Source organism: Dryobates pubescens, chromosome 1 (assembly GCF_014839835.1).
Source record: "Dryobates pubescens isolate bDryPub1 chromosome 1, bDryPub1.pri, whole genome shotgun sequence".
NCBI lineage: Eukaryota > Metazoa > Chordata > Aves > Piciformes > Picidae > Dryobates > Dryobates pubescens.
The window spans coordinates 30,883,244-30,899,861 of record NC_071612.1 but is presented as its reverse complement, the minus strand read 5'-3'; the positions used below and the strand labels follow the sequence as shown (position 1 = coordinate 30,899,861).

Here is a 16,618-nt window from a genome sequence, read left to right as displayed (position 1 = left end):
GAGGAGTGTGTCCAGCAGATCCGGGGAGGTCCTCCTCCCTTTCTGCTCTGCCCTGCTGAGACCTCACCTGGAATATTGCATCCAGTTCTGGGCTCCCCAGTTCAGGAGGGACAGGGATCTGCTGGAGGGAGTCCAAGAGAGGGCTGTGAAAATGATTAGGGGACTGCAGCACTGCCTGGTGAGGAGAGGTTGAGAGCCCTGGGGCTGTTCGGTCTGGAGAGGAGAAGATTGAGAGGGGATCTGATCAATGTCTATCAATATCTGAGGGTCAGGAGGGAGGGGACAGGCTCTGCACATTTGCTCCCTGTGATGGGACAAGGAGCAATGGATGTAAGCTGCAGCACAGGAAGTTCTACCTCAACATGAGGAGGAACTTCTTCACTGTGAGGCTCACAGAGCCCTGGAACAGGCTGCCCAGAGAGGTTGTGGAGTCTCCTTCTCTGGAGCCTTTCAAGGCCTGTCTGGATGTGTTCCTGTGTGACCTGAGCTAGATTGTATGGTGCTGCTCTGGCCAGGGGGTTAGACTGGATGATCTGTTTGGGTCCCTTCCAACCCCTGACATCCTGTGAGCCTCTTGGGCTTCTGTCTGCGTGCAATGCTTTTAATACCAGCTTTACAAACCAGCCTTGCCTAACAGTAAAAGCAAGAAAGCTGTGTTTAATAACCTCCACCCCTAATCCTATAACCTCTGAGATAACTGTACTGGTACTGCACAGTCTGCACCCTTTGTTTTGCACAGCACCAATACCAGCTGGGGAGGTCTGGGAGAATTGTGGACCACAGCAAACAAGGATCATGCTTTCTGCCTGAAAAGCAGCAATTTCAGTCCATTCTTCTCATATGCTGATCCTTACAGCTTGAGGGCATTCTGTGTGTGAGGGGAAGGTAATTGTGAAGCTGATAAACTGTCTGGAGTTGAAGTAATTTTCTTAGGCAGTGCTGAGGGCTTAATTTGTTCAGCAAATGTTATTTTGGCACAGGAAGACGCAGTGGTTGGAGGAGTTTGCAGGAGCCTCTCTGATAATAAAAGTTAGCAGCAGTCTTGTGTGTTTGTGTGGCTTCTAAAACCTGTGAGATGTGTCTCTTACTGACTGCAGAGGAAGCTCATTTAGGAGCCCAGCTCCTAAATGCAAACAGCATGGAGTGTCAGAGTTGTTGACTGATACTGCACAGTGTCCATCTGTAATACATTGCAGCCCTGCTGCACAACTGCAGTGTGCCTGAATGTACAGGGATTGTGTTAGCATAAACCTGGGCTGTATGCAGCACAACACAAGGGAAAACTTCTGGAGTGACAGAGCCCTGGAGCAGGCTGCCCAGAGAGGTTGTGGAGTCTTCTCTGCAGACACTGAAAACATGCCTGGATGTCAGCCTGCTCTAGGTGAACCTGGTTGGAGAATAGAATAGAATAGAATAGGACCAGATTGGAAGAGACCTTCCAAGATCATCGCGTCCAACCTATCAACCAATCCAACACCACCTAATCAACTAAACCATGGCACCAAGCACCCCATCAAGTCTCCTCCTGAACACCTCCAATGATGGTGACTCTATCACCTCCCTGGGCAGCCTATTCCAATGGGCAATCACTCTCTCTGTATAGAACTTCTTCCTAACATCCAGCCTAAACCTCCCCTGGCTCAGCCTGAGACTGTGTCCTCTTGTTCTGGTACTGGCTGCCTGGGACAAGAGACCAACCTCTGCCTGTCTACAACCTCCCTTCAGGTAGCTGTAGAGAGCAATAAGGTCACCCCTGAGTCTCCTCTTCTCCAGGCTAAGCAACCCCATCTGCCTCAGTCCCTCCTCATAGGGCTTTGCTCCAAGCCCCTCACCAACTTCATTGCCCTTCTCTGGACTCGTTCCAGCAAGTCAACCTCCTTCCTAAACTGAGGGGCCCAGAACTGGACACAGTACTCAAGGTGTGGCCTAACCAGTGCAGTGTACAGGGGCAGAATGACCTCCCTGCTCCTGCTGGCCACACTGGTCCTGATGCAGGCCAGGATGCCATTGGCCCTCTTGGCTGCCTGGGCACACTGCAGACTCATGTTCAGCCTACCATCGACCAGCACCCCCAGGTCCCTCTCTGCCTGGCTGCTCTCCAGCCACTCTGACCCCAGCTTGTAGCTCTGCATGGGGTTGTTGTGGCCAATGTGCAGAACCTGGCACTTGGATATGTTCAATCTCATGCCCTTGGATTCTGTCCAGCCTGTCGAGGTCCCTCTGCAGAGCCTCTCTACCCTCCAGCAGATCAACTCCTGTCCCCAGCTTGGTGTCATCTGCAAATTTACTGATGATGGACTCAATGCCCTCATCCAGATCATCAGTAAAGATATTAAAGAGGATGGGCCCAGCACTGATCCCTGGGGCACACCACTGGTGCCTGGCTGCCAGCTGGATGTGGCACCATTCACCACCACTCTCTGGGCTCAGCCTCCAGCCAGTTCCTAACCCATCGCAGTGTGCTCCCATCCAAGCCATGGGCTGACAGCTTGGCCAGGAGTTTGCTGTGGGGGACGGTGTCAAAGGCCTTGCTGAGGTCCAGGTAGACTACATCCCCAGGCCTCCCCAAATGATGATCTTTCGGGTCCCTTCCAAGGTTACCAAAGGAGTCAAACACTGTATTGAAGCTAACTGCTCAGAAGAGATGATCTTCATTAAAGTTTCCTCAAGCAACACGTGGTTTCATCACATCACAGCGCTTTGCACTGGTGTCTTTGTGAGCAGAAATACTCTGCACTGATGAGGTCATCATATTCAGAATGTCCTTTTTGGGGTTTTCTTCTAAGTCAGTTTCTAGTGCTCCAACTTCTGCCAGTTTCCATTCAAGCTCTGTGAAAACAAATTACAGTTTGTTTTTTTTTCCTGACAACGGCAAAAGATTCCCAAATGAAAAGGAAGAGGCCTTGTGTTAAAGAGCAAGAGTCACCTCACCAACCACACACCCCAGGGCCTCCCTTGAGATGACCCAACTTGATCTCAGCAAAATTGTTTATGGTAACACTGCCAAGTGGCCACACTTGCACAGTATTCCTACCACAGGATTGCATCCATTAAGTCTTTGCTTTTTGTGGACCTTTTCTTCCCACAAAAACACAGAAAACCCTTTTTTGTACCTTGACAGAATCACAGAATGTTAGGGGTTGGAAGGGACCTCCAGAGATCACCCAGTCCAACCCCCTGCCAGAGCAGGGTCACCCAGGGCAGGGCACACAGGAACACATCCAGGTGGGGTTGGAAAGGCTCCAGAGCAGGAGACTCCACAACCTCTCTGGGCAGCCTGCTCCAGGGCTCTGCCACCCTCACAGGGACAAAGTTTTCCCTTCTGTTCCCCTGGCACCTCCTCTGCTCCAGCTTGCCCCCAGTGCCCCTTGTGCTGTGCTTGGACATCCCTGAGCAGAGCCTGGCTCCAGCCCTGCACATCTTTATCCCCAGCACTGAGGGCAGCCCTTAGGCTCCTCTGCTCGAAGCCCCAGGTCCCTCAGCCTGTGCTCACAGGGAGATGTTCCACTGCCTGCAGCAGCTCTGTGCCTCTGGGATGGACTGTCTCAAGCAGTTCCCTGAGGTCCTTCTTGAACTGAGGGGCCCAGAACTGGACATTATATTCCAGATGTGGCCTCAGCAGGGCAGAGTAGAGGGGCTAGAGAACCTCCCTTGACCTGCTCACCACAGTCTTTCCAATCCCCCCTAGGATGCTGTTGACCTTGGCCACAAGGGCACATTGCTGCCTCATGGCTATCCTGTTGTCCACCAGAACTCCCAGGTCCTTTTTCCCCAGAGCTGCTCTCCAGCAGCTCAGCCCCCAACCTGTACTGGTCCATGGAGTTCTTTCCCAGATGCCAGACTCCACCCTTGGCCTTGTTGGATTTCATTCATTTTCTCCCTGCCCAACTCTCCAGCCTCTCCAGGTCTCACTGAATGGCACCAGAGCCTGGGGGTGGGGGGGGGGTGTGTCAGCTACTGCTCTCAGTTGTGTTGGATTTTTTCCCCCCTGTAAGATCTTTAATGACTACAAACAACATAAAATTGGCTCTAATGTGAATTATTTAAACATTTCTCCTACCTTCCACTTGGAGATCTCTTCCCCCACATTCAGCTGCTCCAACGAGCCTGCCTCTCACTTGACCAGTTTTATATACAAGTATTGTGGGCAAGCATCTGTCCTGGTAATTCTGAACGCAGCTGTCTACAGTGGCTTGGAGGAACTTGGCTTCTGGAAACTTTCTGGCTAGCAGGCTGAGATGTTCATTCACCAGTAAGCACATTGGGACACTAGGGAAGTAAGGAAGTATTCTGACAGGGTGTAAATGATCTCTAGAAGAACTATGGGAAACAAAATCTTTGCAGAAGAAATTCACTTTCCCCCCTACAGCCTGCTTCTGCTTCCAGAATTGCACCACAACCTTTTATTTATCTTCCAAGATCAGTGTGATTCGAAGAGCTGTCCAAGTTAAAACAACAGGCACACTGGGAAATATGTCAGTAAGGTTTCAAGCATTGTGCCTCAGCTTTGTTCTCCAGTAAGGTCTGCAAGCTCACTTCATCCATTTTCTGTAGAATTTACGTGGGATGTAAGCTGGAATAGAAGTTTGCCTTTCATTTACCTGACCTGGCTTTTGGTTTAACATTGCATTGCTTCGTTCTTTAGTAATACTGGGGAAACCACACTACCACCAGAGTCATGGTCATTGCTTTCACAGCTACCATTTGCAATACAATCACTATGCCAACCTCAGTTAAAAAAAAAAAGAAGTATTTCTTGTTAACCTTTGAGGATCCTTGCCGGGACTGAAGTTAACGCAGCTGGATTTAGCCTATGGGCCCCGACCGGTTCCAGCGGCTCCCTCTAGTGGCCACGGCCAGGTGAAGCAGCCTTGGTAATAGCCACCAGAGACTTTGGAGGCCTCCTGTTCCTTCCGAAGTAGTGTCGAGTTTCCTCACAGACTCCGAAAGTGTGGAATCACAGCATCACTAAAGCTGGAAAAGACCTCTAGGATCATCCAGTCCAACTGTAACCCAACTCCCATGGCCATTAAACCATGTCCTGCAGCACCACATCTACAGCCTCTTGAGCACCTCCAGGGATGGGGACTACACCACCTCCCTGGGCAGCCTGTTCCAACCCCACACCACTCTCTTACTAAAGAAGCTTTTCCTCAGGTCCAACCTAAACCTGCCCTGGCACAACTCAAACCCATTTTCTCTCATCCTGTCTCTGGTTACTTGGGAGAAGAGACCAACCCCAGCCTCACTCCAACTGCTCTCAGGGAGCTGTAGAGAGCAATAAGATCTCTCCTCAGCCTTCTCTTCTCCAGACTGAACACCCCCAGCTCCCCCAGCTGCCCCTCAGGTGATGCTCTCCAAACCCAGCCTTGTTGCTTTTCTCTGGATACCCTCCAGCACCTCAATGTCTTTCCTATGCTGTGGTGCCCAGCACTGAACTCGGTGCTCAAGCTGTGGCCTCCCCAGGGCCAAGTACAGGGGCACCAGCAGTAGCCTGCTCCTGCTGGGCACACCTGCTGGGTTTGGTATAGAATTGGTTCTCTCAACAATCTGAAAGGGCTTTTCCAACCTAAATGCTTTTATGATTCTACGCATGGGAAGTGAGAAAAGCTGCTCTTTTCTTTCTTCAGACCTGCACATTTCAATTCTTGTAACCTAAACAACTTCATTTGATTCACCTGTTCCTATTGCTCCTGGAAATAATACTCAGTTCCTGACAATAATACTCAGAGGAAGTTTCCTCCCAACAGGCTTACAAAGAAGGAGAAGAGAAAGCTGGCCTGAATGGCAGAAATGCATTAAGCACTGCACACTAATTCTCAGTACTTCTGAAAAGCAGCTGATGAAGTTGCTAGCAGACGCTGAACTAATCCTGGGAGTCCTTTGACATTTCTGCTACCATTACAAACTGATTGGAGAGCCAATAAAGTAGCAAATTCCTCAGCTTCCCTCAGTTTCCATAATCAAGGCTTTTCCTCTTGGGCTTTTGAGGTGTTTGAGTCAAAGGGGGAAATAAAAGCAGAGCTGGAGCACTCCTGAGAACAGAACCTGCAAATGAGCTCCTCCTGACACACTGCACACCACTTCCTCAGGGAGCTGCAGGAATCTGTGAGGTCAAGCAGGTGGTGTGTGGTGGGTTGAAACTTCCTCCCCAGCATTAACTTTGCCAGATCAGCTCAGCTGGAAGCAAGTGACATGTTAAAGGCATAGCCTAAAACTACCACATGGGGAGAGGCACAAAAAGCAAACAAAATCTTTCATGTCGTTAAATACAAGTGATGAAGTCACAAGGTGAAGTGACAAATCAGAGAGGGTGGTTCCATGCTCTATGGTTCCACTGCCTCCACATGATCTCCTTAATCATAGGGGTTGATTTTTGGTTTTTGATTAGCAGTTCAATTATCTTTATCAAGCAGGAGTGTCCTTACCTTGGCCGATAGAGGTGAAGTATAACCCAAACATCCTCTGGTGCATTTGTGACTTCCTTTACATACTGCTCTCCACAAATTTCTCTCAGCTCCCCATACTTTTGCCTCCTCTGAAGACATTTCCATTCTTGCAAACGTTGCTGCCTGTTCAGAGAGTGAACCTCTTCAGAACATGTAAAATGCATTTCACAGTAACAACTGCTGCACTCCTCTCATTCCTTTGGAAAATGCTTTAGAACCATCACAGAGTGGCTCAGGCAGGAAGGGAGCTCAGAGCTCATCTCCTCCAAGCTCCCCACCATGCCCAGGGACACCTCTCAACTAGACTCATCTGCTCAAGGCCTCATCCAGCCTGGCCTTCAGCACCCCCAGGCAGGAGGCAGTCACAGCCTCCCTGGGGGCCAGAGTCTCACCAGCCTCCTGCTGAAGAACTTCTTCCTCAGCTCCACTCTAACCCTGCTCTGCCTCAGCTTCAAACCATTCCCCCTTGGCCTGTCTCCAGACACCCTGATGAGAAGTCCCTCTGCAGCCCTCCTGCAGGATCCCTTCAGGTCTTGGAAGGCTCATGATCTAATGTAATTTTAGAGCTAGAAAGGCTTTTGTGTTGATCTTTATTCACAGATAACATTAAAATACACTCCCTTAGTTCATTAGCATCAGCTTTGGGAAACTTGACCAACAAACCTGCTGCAGAGGCAAGAAAAAAATGAAAGCAGGTAGTTGTTCTTCTGAATCTGAAAACAAGATTAGTTTGAGGGAAAAAACTACCAACGCCTACAGACACTACACAGTTTAAAAATCATTGATGAAAACTGGAATGTAAAAACAGTAGGTGGCAGGCTTCGTCTATGAAAACACTTGCAAGGTAGAAAAAAGGAAAGGCCTCACTGAGATTTGTTGAGCTAAAAGCAGCTCTTCGTTTTGCTAACTGAAAGCCACCACAGAGGTGACTTTTCCTCCCCCCCAGAATTAAATCATCTATGTGCAATGTTCTTACACTCCAGCAACACTGCAGGATGACTTAGGTTCACAATTCACAGAGTGGCTCAGGTTGGAAGGGAACTCAGAGCTCATCTCCAACCTCCCCACCATGCCCAGGGACACCTCTCAACTAGACTCAGATGCTCAAGGCCTCATCCAGCCTGGCCTGAAACACCCCCAGGCAGGAGGCAGCCACAGCCTCCCTGGGCAGCCTGGGCCAGAGTCTCACCAGCCTCCTGCTGAACAACTTCTTCCTCAGCTCCACTCTGACCCTGCTCTGCCTCAGCTTCAAACCATTCCCCCTTGGCCTGTCTCCAGACACCCTGATGAGAAGTCCCTCTGCAGCCTTTCTGCAGGATGCCTTCAGGTCCTGGCAGGCAGCTCTGAGGTCCCCCCAGAGCCTTCTCTTCTCCAGGCTGAACACCCCCAGCTCTCTCAGCCTGTGCTCACAGCAGAGCTGCTCCAGCCCTTGGATCAGGCAAAGAGAATGAGCCCTGCTTGGGTAACTGAGGTAAACTTTGAGAATACAACATTTGAAATGCCTCCAATGCCTCCAAACTGTCTTCAGCTCAGCTGAGGATGTGCAGCAGTGGTTCCCACAGTGGCCCCTTCTGTTCTTTTAAGCATCCAGCTTTCAGACTAAATCGTTTTGTCCTAACAAAGTGTTGAAGGAAAACATGGTCTAAAGTGCTTCTCTGCACTGGCAACCAGGAAGAAACAGGGCAGGACTGGGAGTGCTGGCCATCTGCTGGCAAAGGATGAACCAAGGCAGTGGTGTCACTTGGAAAACATTCCTGAAAGGAGTCTGAATTCCTTTTTCAGGAGCCATAGTGACACCTGCACTGTTGATCTGGATGGAAATGTCTGACCCTACCTGTACATTTCAATAGCTTTCCTATCAGCCTCATCAAAGTCATCTTCAGCTTCCCTTAATTCTTCAAGTTTCATCCTTTCATATGGTTCCACTAGAAAGAGCAAACAAAAAATGAGTCACTTCTTGTTCTGCAGAGAAGAGACAGACATAGAACAAATGAGAGGGGGGGGGGGAAGTACTAATTTCACCAATTTAGCTAATTTGGGCATAAGTGCATAAGAGGGAGAGAAAAAATGACATTTATTTAGCTGTACTGGAAAATACAGAGTGAAGGAGGGAGTTACTGCCAGTTGCTCAAAGTGTGAATCTTGCTGACACTGTCTGGTTCCTCCATGAAATCATGCAAGTTAGTCACCTGTACCTGTTACAAACCTGTCAAGAAGCAGGGCTGGGCAGACCACTGAACAAGTGAGGGATGCTCTCTAGTAACACCTCTCCCTTCCCAACAGGGAAATGAAAGGGAATAATGGAGAGAGATTTTAGGATTGGAAAATGAAACCAGCCTTAATTAAAATAATAAGAATAAAACAAAATCCATAGAGATATATACAAAACCACAGCCAAACCTAACCCCTCTGAGAGCAGTTACACCAGCCTCAGCACTGATGCTGTGGGAAGACTGCACCAAGAGGCAGACAGGAGTCAGATCCAGGACTGGATTCTGGAACTGCATTCAGCAGCTCACAGATTGGGATCAAAGTCAGAACAGACAGCATCCTACTGGCCATTGAAGAAGAGAACTTCACCTTCCTGGTACCTCAGCTTCATACTGAACAAGGGCTCAGGCCCAGCCAACATGGATTTAGGAAGGGCAGGTCTTGCCTCTCCAACCTGATCTCCTTCCATGATCAGGTGACCCGTCTGGTGGATGTGGGGCAGGCTGTGGATGTGGTCTACCCGGACTTCAGCAAGGACTTTGACACCGTCCCCCCACAGCAAACTGCTGTCTAAGCTGTCAGCTCATGGCTTGGACAGCAACACTCTGTGCTGGGTTAGGAACTGGCTGGAGGCTGAGCCCAGAGAGTGGTGGTGAATGGTGCCACATCCAGCTGGTGGCCAGGCAATAGTGGTGTGCCCCAGGGATCAGTGCTGGGCCCCATCCTCTTTAATACCTTCATTGATGATCTGGACGAGGGGATTGAGTCAGTCATCAGCAAATTTGCAGATGACACCAAGTTGGGAGCAGATGTTGGTCAGTTAGAGGATGGAAGGGCTCTGCAGAGGGACTTCGACCGACTGGACAGATGGACAGAGTCCAATGGGATGGACTTCTGGACACAGGAAACACCCCTGTAGCAGAGGGCACCCAGCCCAAACTACGACAGGCATTCAACAAGTCCAAGTGCCAGGTGCTGCACTTTGGCCACAGCAACCCCATGCAGAGCTACAGGCTGGGGTCAGAGTGGCTGGAGAGCTGCCAAAGAGAGAGGGACCTGGGGGTGCTGATTGACAGCCACCTAAACATGAGCCAGCAGTGTGCCCAGGTGGTCAAGAAGGCCAAGGGCATTCTGGCCTGCATTAGGAACAGTGTGGCCAGCAGGAGCAGGGAGGTCATTGTGCCCCTGTACTCTGCATTGGTTAGGCCACACCTTGAGTCCTGTGTCCAGTTCTGGGCCCCTCAGTTTAGGAAGGACATTGAGACACTTGAACGTGTCCAGAGAAGGGCAACAAGGCTGGGGAGAGGCCTTGAGCACAGCCCTGTGAGGAGAGGCTGAGGGAGCTGGGATTGTTTAGCCTGGAGAAGAGGAGGCTCAGGGGTGACCTCATTGCTCTCTACAACTACCTGAAAGGTGGTAGCAGCCAGGAAGGGGTTGGTCTCTTCTCTCAAGCAACCAGCACCAGAACAAGGGGACACAGTCTCAAGCTGTGCCAGGGGAGGTTTAGACTCGAGGTGAGGAAAAAGTTCTTCACTGAGCGAGTTATTCGTCATTGGAATGTGCTGCCCAGGGAGGTGGTGGAGTCACCATCCCTGGAGGTCTTCAAGAGGGGATTGGACGTGGCACTTGGTGCCATGGTCTAGTCACGAGGTCTGTGGTGACAGGTTGGACTCAATCTTTGAGGTCTCTTCCAACCTTGGTGATACTGTGATACTCTATATGGAATGGAAGAGCTTGCTGGTCAGTTAGGTCATCTTGCCTGTCTGCTCCTCCCCACAGCTGCAGCCTTTTCCTCTGCATCCCCAAGGCAGCAGCACAGAAGATTTACAGTGGCCTTGGCCTGCACACCACCCCTTGGTACTAAGTAGACACATGGAGCATTCTCACTCCTGGAAGCAGACACTGTCAGTGCAGACATGCTGCTGATTCCATGCAGCTACTGAGAAGAGGCTGAGCTGAAAAGTAAAAATCACTAAACAGAGTTGGTTCTGGTTTAGCCCAAACCACGACAGTGCCATAATGTTTGTCACTAACTGTATTGATGTTTAATTCTGAATCCTTTCCACAGAATTGTCAGGGTTGGAAGGGACCTCAAGACTCAGCCAGTTCCAACCCCCCTGCCATGGCCAGGGACACCTCACACTACAGCAGGTTGCTCACAGCCACATCCAGCCTGGCTGCAAAATCCTCCAGGGATGAGGTTTCCACCAGCTCCCTGGGCAACCTGTTCACCCTCATCATGAAGAACTTTTTCCTAACATCCAATCTGTGTGTAGACATAGCAGGTTCCACCTCAACATGAGAAGAAATCTCTTTACTGTGAGGGTGCCAGAGCCCTGGAGCAGGCTGCCCAGAGCAACTGTGGAGTCTCCTCCGGAAGCTTTCAGAGCCAACCTGGATGTGTTCCTGTGTGACCTGCCCTGGCTGATGCTGCTCTGGCAGGGGGGTTGGACTGGATGATCTCTGTAGGTCCCTTTCAACTCCTAACATTCTGTGACTCTATGATCTCAATTGAACCACTTCCAGTTTTGCTCCATTCCCCCTGGTCCTATCACTACCTGACACTCTGAAAAGTCCCTCAAAATACCTAGGTGAACAATTTAAATATTATTGTACAATTTAAATATCATTATTGCACAATGTTTAAGTCACAAGAAGCACTACTGAAAACACTGCCCCTTAGAATCATAGAGTGACAGAATTGTCAGGGTTGGAAGGGACCTCAAGGCCCTGCCATGGGCAGAGACACCTCACACTACAGCAGGTTGCTCACAGCCACATCCAGCCTGGCTGCAAAAACCTCCAGGCATGAGGCTTCCACCGCCTCCCTTCTCATTGTGTTAAACAGCTGATGTGCATTTTTTATTTCACCTGCCTTCTGCTTCTCTCTGCAAGTGCAAAACCACTTCCTCGGTTTCATCTTCCAGCTTTTCTTTTGGAGGTAGAATCCCAAAGTGCCTCAGTAGGTCATTCCATTCAGTGTCTTCATTGGGATCCTGGTTCAGAATTAGGAAACAAATCAACAGCTCAGTCTTGTGTGTCCCCTTTTCAACTAACACCAGCCCTCTGTCACCTTAGTGTATACTAAGGAGGTGAGAAAAGGAAACCATTACTCAGAGGCTGCAATACCTTCATGGATCATTCCCTAGCATGACTTCCCCTTTGTAATTTCTCACTTCTGAATAGCAAACAGCAGGAAAATGAGAAAACTCCAAAGGTAAGCATGGATAAAACAATCAGCCTCCAAGAAGACAGCTAAAATATATATATAAAAGGTACATGGAAACCTGCTTCAGAAATCCAGAACTACCCTGCTTACTGAAAGAAACACAGCTTCATACAGACAAGGTATCAGTATTTTAATGTTAATGCAAAGAATAAGGTATTGAGACTGGGACTCAACAGGTAAGAACATGCCTAGAATCAGAAAAGGCCTTTTTCTTTTAGAAGAATCACAGAATACAGACCTTTGAGATCATCAAATCCAACCTCTCACCCAACACCATCTAATCAACTAAACCATGGTACCAAGGGCCTAATCCAGGCTCTTCCTAAACACCTCCAGGGATGCTGACTCCACCACCTTCTTGGGCAGCACATTCCAATGGTCAATCTCTCTTGCTGGGAAGAATTTCTTCCTCACATCCAGCCCAAACCTCCCCTGGTGCACCCTGCTCTCCTGCTCTCTCCACTCTGTTTTCCTGGCCTCCCCTCACCCTCCCTTCCTGGCCTCTCCACCCTGCCTTTCTGGCTTCCCTGCCCGTTTGCCTCAGGCAGTAGGACGCTGTCCTGGCAGCACCCAGCACCTCTCTCAGCTCCAGCCACCCCCATTGCCTTAGTGTCATAGTATCATAGTGTCAGTCAGGGTTGGAAGGGACCACAAGGATCAGCTAGTTCCAACCCCCCTGCCATGGGCAGGGACACCCCACACTAGAATCACACTGACCAGAGCCTCATCCAGCCTGGGCTTAAACACCTCCAGGGACAGGGCCCCAAACACCTCCCTGGACAACCCATTCCAGGGCTTCACCACTCTCATGGGGAAGAACTTCCTCCTCACATCCAGCCTGAATCTCCCCACCTCCAGCTTCATTCCATTCCCCCTAGTCCTATCACTACCTGAGAGCCTGAGAAGTCCCTCCCCAGCCTTCTTGTAGGCCCCCTTCAGATCCTGGAAAGCCACAATTAGGTCACTTTGGAGCCTTCTCTTCTCCAGACTGAACAGCCCCAACTCTCTCAGTCTGTCCACATAGGAGAGGTGCTCCAGCCCTCTGCTCATCCTCGTGGCCCTTCTCTGGACACCTTCCAGCACCTCCAGATCCCTCTTGTAACAGGGACTCCAGAACTGGAGGCAGTACTCCAGGTGGGGTCTCAGCAGAGCTGAGTAGAGGGGGAGAATCACCTCCCTTGACCTGCTGGCCACACTTCTCTTGATGCAGCCCAGGATCTGATTGGCTTTCTGGGCTGCGAGTGCACACTGAGAGCTCCTGTTGAGCTTCTCCTCCCCCAGCACCCCCAAGTCTCTCTCCTCAGGGCTGCTCTCCAGCCAGTCACTGCCCAGCCTGGATTTGTGCCTGGGATGGATGTCCCCGCTCCACCCCCCTCATCGCCCTCGGTAGTCTCAGCTGCTGCCTGACCAGGACAGCTCGGGGCTGGGGTGCCCATCCGTGCCCACCTGCATGGCTGCCCCCGGGGCGCTGCCTCTCGTCCCGGCGGCCGTTGCTCTAACCGGCGGCGGTCGGGGCAGAGCCGTTCCGCCGTCAGCCGCTCGGGCTGCGGCGGGGGCCGGCCGCTCGCCCGCGGAGCGCTGCTGCGAAGCTGTGCCGTACAGAAACGTTCCCGAAGGAAAAAAGCCAACAAACTGAAAACAAACGAAAGCCTCAAACAAGCAAACCGTTAAACACGGGGCACTGCCAGCCTAGGTGGCGGTTCGGTACTGGCTGCGGTCGCAGGAGGCAGCCCGGATCCCTGCCCTGCCCTGCCCATCCTGCTTCGGCTTCAGTGGAAGCTGTCGGTTCTGCGGTGTAAGGCAGACCTCGATTCCTTAGGTGTAATAAGTAGTTTGTGCCAGGCCACCTGTTAGTTCTGACCAGGAGGCACACCAACACCGGATCCTCAGCTGCCGTGGAATTGCAGCTGCTCAGCTGGAGGAGACACAGCAAGCTGCAAAGTGAGGAGGAGAGGAAAGGTTTCCACCTCCAAAGAAGAAATTCTTCCCCATGAGGGTGGTGAGACACTGGCATAGGTTGCCCAGGGAGGTGGTGGAAGCCTCATCCCTGGAGATATTTAAGGCCAGGCTGGATGTGGCTGTGAGCAACCTGCTGTAGTGTGAGGTGTCCCTGCCCGTGGGAGGGGGGTTGGAACTGGCTGATCCTTGAGGTCCCTTCCAACCCTGACAATTCTATGATTTAAACCACCTGCTTTCTGGAGTCAAGCTGCACATCCAGGCCTGCAGAAGCAGGAATAACACTGAGGTCAGTTCAAACCATGACCAGCCAGTATGGTGGTACAGCATCACAGAGTGGTTGGAAGGGACCCCTGGAGATCATTCAGTCCAGCCCTGCTGCCAGAGCAGGATCTCTTAGAGCTTAGTTACTTTTAATATCATTACAAACTCAACATCATGTTTTAACAAAACCCTTGTGTGGAAACAAACTCAGAGGTGAGAGAAGCTGGGAAGATTGTGGAGGGTAACTTGTTCTTTTGAGTGGAATTTCTTTAATTCCACATAAAAACCACTTGGGTTTTCCAGTGGATCTTTGTTCTGGAAGAGAGTAAATCACACACAGAATCCCAGAGCATCAGAGGTTGGAAGGGACCTCCAGAGAGCATCCAGAGTCCAACCTCCCCTGCCAAAAGCAACATAATGCAATTAAGCCTTCTTCTGAAGGAGAGTCACACTGGCATGCATTAGGAATAGTGTGGCCAGCAGGAGCACGAAAGTCATTGTGCCCCTGTACTCTGCATTGGTTAGGCCACACCTTGAGTCCTGTGTCCAGTTCTGGGCCCCTCAGTTTAGAAAGGACATTGAGACACTTGAACATGTCCAGAGAAGGGCAACAAGGCTGGGGAGAGGTCTTGAGCACAGCCCTGTGAGGAGAGGCTGAGGGAGCTGGGGTTGCTTAGCCTGGAGAAGAGGAGGCTCAGGGGTGACCTCATTGCTGCCTACAGCTACCTGAAAGGTGGTAGCAGCCAGGAAGGGGTTGGTCTCTTCTCCCAAGCAACCAGCACCAGAACAAGAGGACACAGTCTCAAGCTGCACCAGGGGAAGTTTAGGCTTGAGGTGAGGAGAAAGTTCTTCACAGAGAGAGTCATTCATCATTGGAATGTGCTGCCCAGGGAGGTGGTGGAGTCACTGTCCCTGGAGGTGTTCAAGAGGGGATTGGATGTGGCACTTGGAGACATGGTCTAGTCATGAGGTCTGTGGTGACAGGTTGGACTCAATGATCTTTGAGGTCTCTTCCAACATTGGTGATACTGTGATACCATGATACACACTGCATCTGTGATCTGAATAGCTACAAAAGGATGGCATTGTGGTTTAGGGAAGACAGTTCTTCTGAAAATGCAACTTCACTCAATTCCCTTTAGGTAAGGGAACAGAGATTCTGATGATTATTATTATTATTTCAGCCACTGAAATGCTCTTAACCTGAAGGCTTATTGAGAACTGTCAACTTTGCTGTCACCACCCTAGCTCAGTAAGCCACCTGCAGAGCACTTCTCTGGCCCCTGCAGAGGGGCAAAGAACATGGTCTTGAAAAGCAAGCCACACCTTTGGTTTAGCCTGCTTACATTAGATGTGCTTTTTAAAGACTGCACCAATTACCCACACTATATAATGGGGGAACAAATGCAATCATCTATGCTGCAAACTTCCTCATTAAAACCACTGAGGGTCTTTATTTACTGGGGGTGAGGGGTGGGGAGGTGGGGTGTAAATAAATGTACATCACAACTCTGGCAGAGGCCATGCCTGTTACATGCATACACTGGCTTTTTGACACACAGCAGCAAACACCATAACACCAGGGAACAAATCAGTTTAATGTAGCCAACAAAGTAAAGAAACATTTGAATCCTTAAGGAAATGGAAATTTAGGAACATGACCATTCTAATGGGTTTGATTCTACACAGTAACCAATGCTTCTTTTCTGTTGTTGTTATTTTTTGAAAGGAAAATAGTTGTGTCCAGGTACTCAGCACTCCTGCAGCATTAATTCTAGGTCAGGGATCTAAACCTGCAAAACAAGAAAAAGCTTCAGCTGTTGGTATGGTACAACACTAAATACTTTGAATATAGAGTCACAGAATTGTCAGGGTTGGAAGAGACCTCAAGGCTCAGTCAGTCCCAACTGCCCTGCCATGGGCAGGGACACCTCACACTACAGCAGGTTGCTCACAGCCACATCCAGCCTGGCTGCAAAAACCTCCAGGGATGGGGTAAGAGATGTAGGTTAGAAAACAGAGCATTAGAACATTGGCATAGGGAAAGGGGTTTTTTTATATCTCTCCAAAGAGATATTTGGAATTAAATCCTTAGTTTTAGTGTGAGGTTTTTCTTCCTGTATAAGACCAGGGAGAGGTCAATATGTATGTGGTAGGCAGTTGAATCAGGATCACAGGACCCAGGATGTTAGGGGGTTAGAACAGACCTCAGGAGATCATCCAGTCCAACCCCTCTGCCAGAGCAGCAGCACAGAATCCAGCACAGGTCACACAGGAAGAAGGGTCTTGAAAGTCTCCAGAGAAGGAGACTCCACAGCCTCCCTGGGCAGCCTGCTCCAGGGCTGTGTGAGCCTCACAGCTCTTCCTGACACATACTTATTGTTTATTTTCCAGAGTGGTTACAGCTTTGGGATATTTTGCACTTCTTGCTGCCTGAAACAGCTCCGTGCTCTCTCTTCCAGGATCTGAGCATCTTTGGTTCACTTCACCTGAAGGTAATATGAATTTA

The 16,618-nt window shown here is 50.1% G+C and overlaps 1 protein-coding gene across 1 annotated transcript; it reads right to left on the bottom strand.

Moving 5' to 3' along the window:
* Nucleotides 1–2,665: 2,665 nt before the first annotated feature.
* On the bottom strand, nt 2,666–15,684 carry PDCL2 (phosducin like 2). Its single transcript, XM_054173420.1, has 7 exons — nt 15,652–15,684; nt 13,336–13,521; nt 11,536–11,656; nt 8,284–8,374; nt 6,429–6,572; nt 4,061–4,269; nt 2,666–2,829 (listed from the first exon to the last, which is right to left on the bottom strand). Exons 1-7 carry the CDS (start codon nt 15,682–15,684, stop codon nt 2,666–2,668), a joined length of 948 nt encoding a protein of 315 aa, XP_054029395.1.
* Between the last annotated feature and the right edge of the window lie 934 nt (nt 15,685–16,618).

Excerpts from the sequence above, each read along its gene's own strand:
- PDCL2 (XM_054173420.1), bottom strand. The coding sequence starts at position 15,684 with ATGGTGTTTGCTGCTGTGTGTCAAAAAGCCAGT. Across the intron at positions 8,375-11,535 it reads CTTGCAGAGAGAAGCAGAAG|TGGAACCATATGAAAGGATG; the intron begins GCAGGTGAAATA and ends TGCTCTTTCTAG. Across the intron at positions 4,270-6,428 it reads CTTCACCTCTATCGGCCAAG|TGTCCCAATGTGCTTACTGG; the intron begins GTAAGGACACTC and ends TTACTTCCCTAG.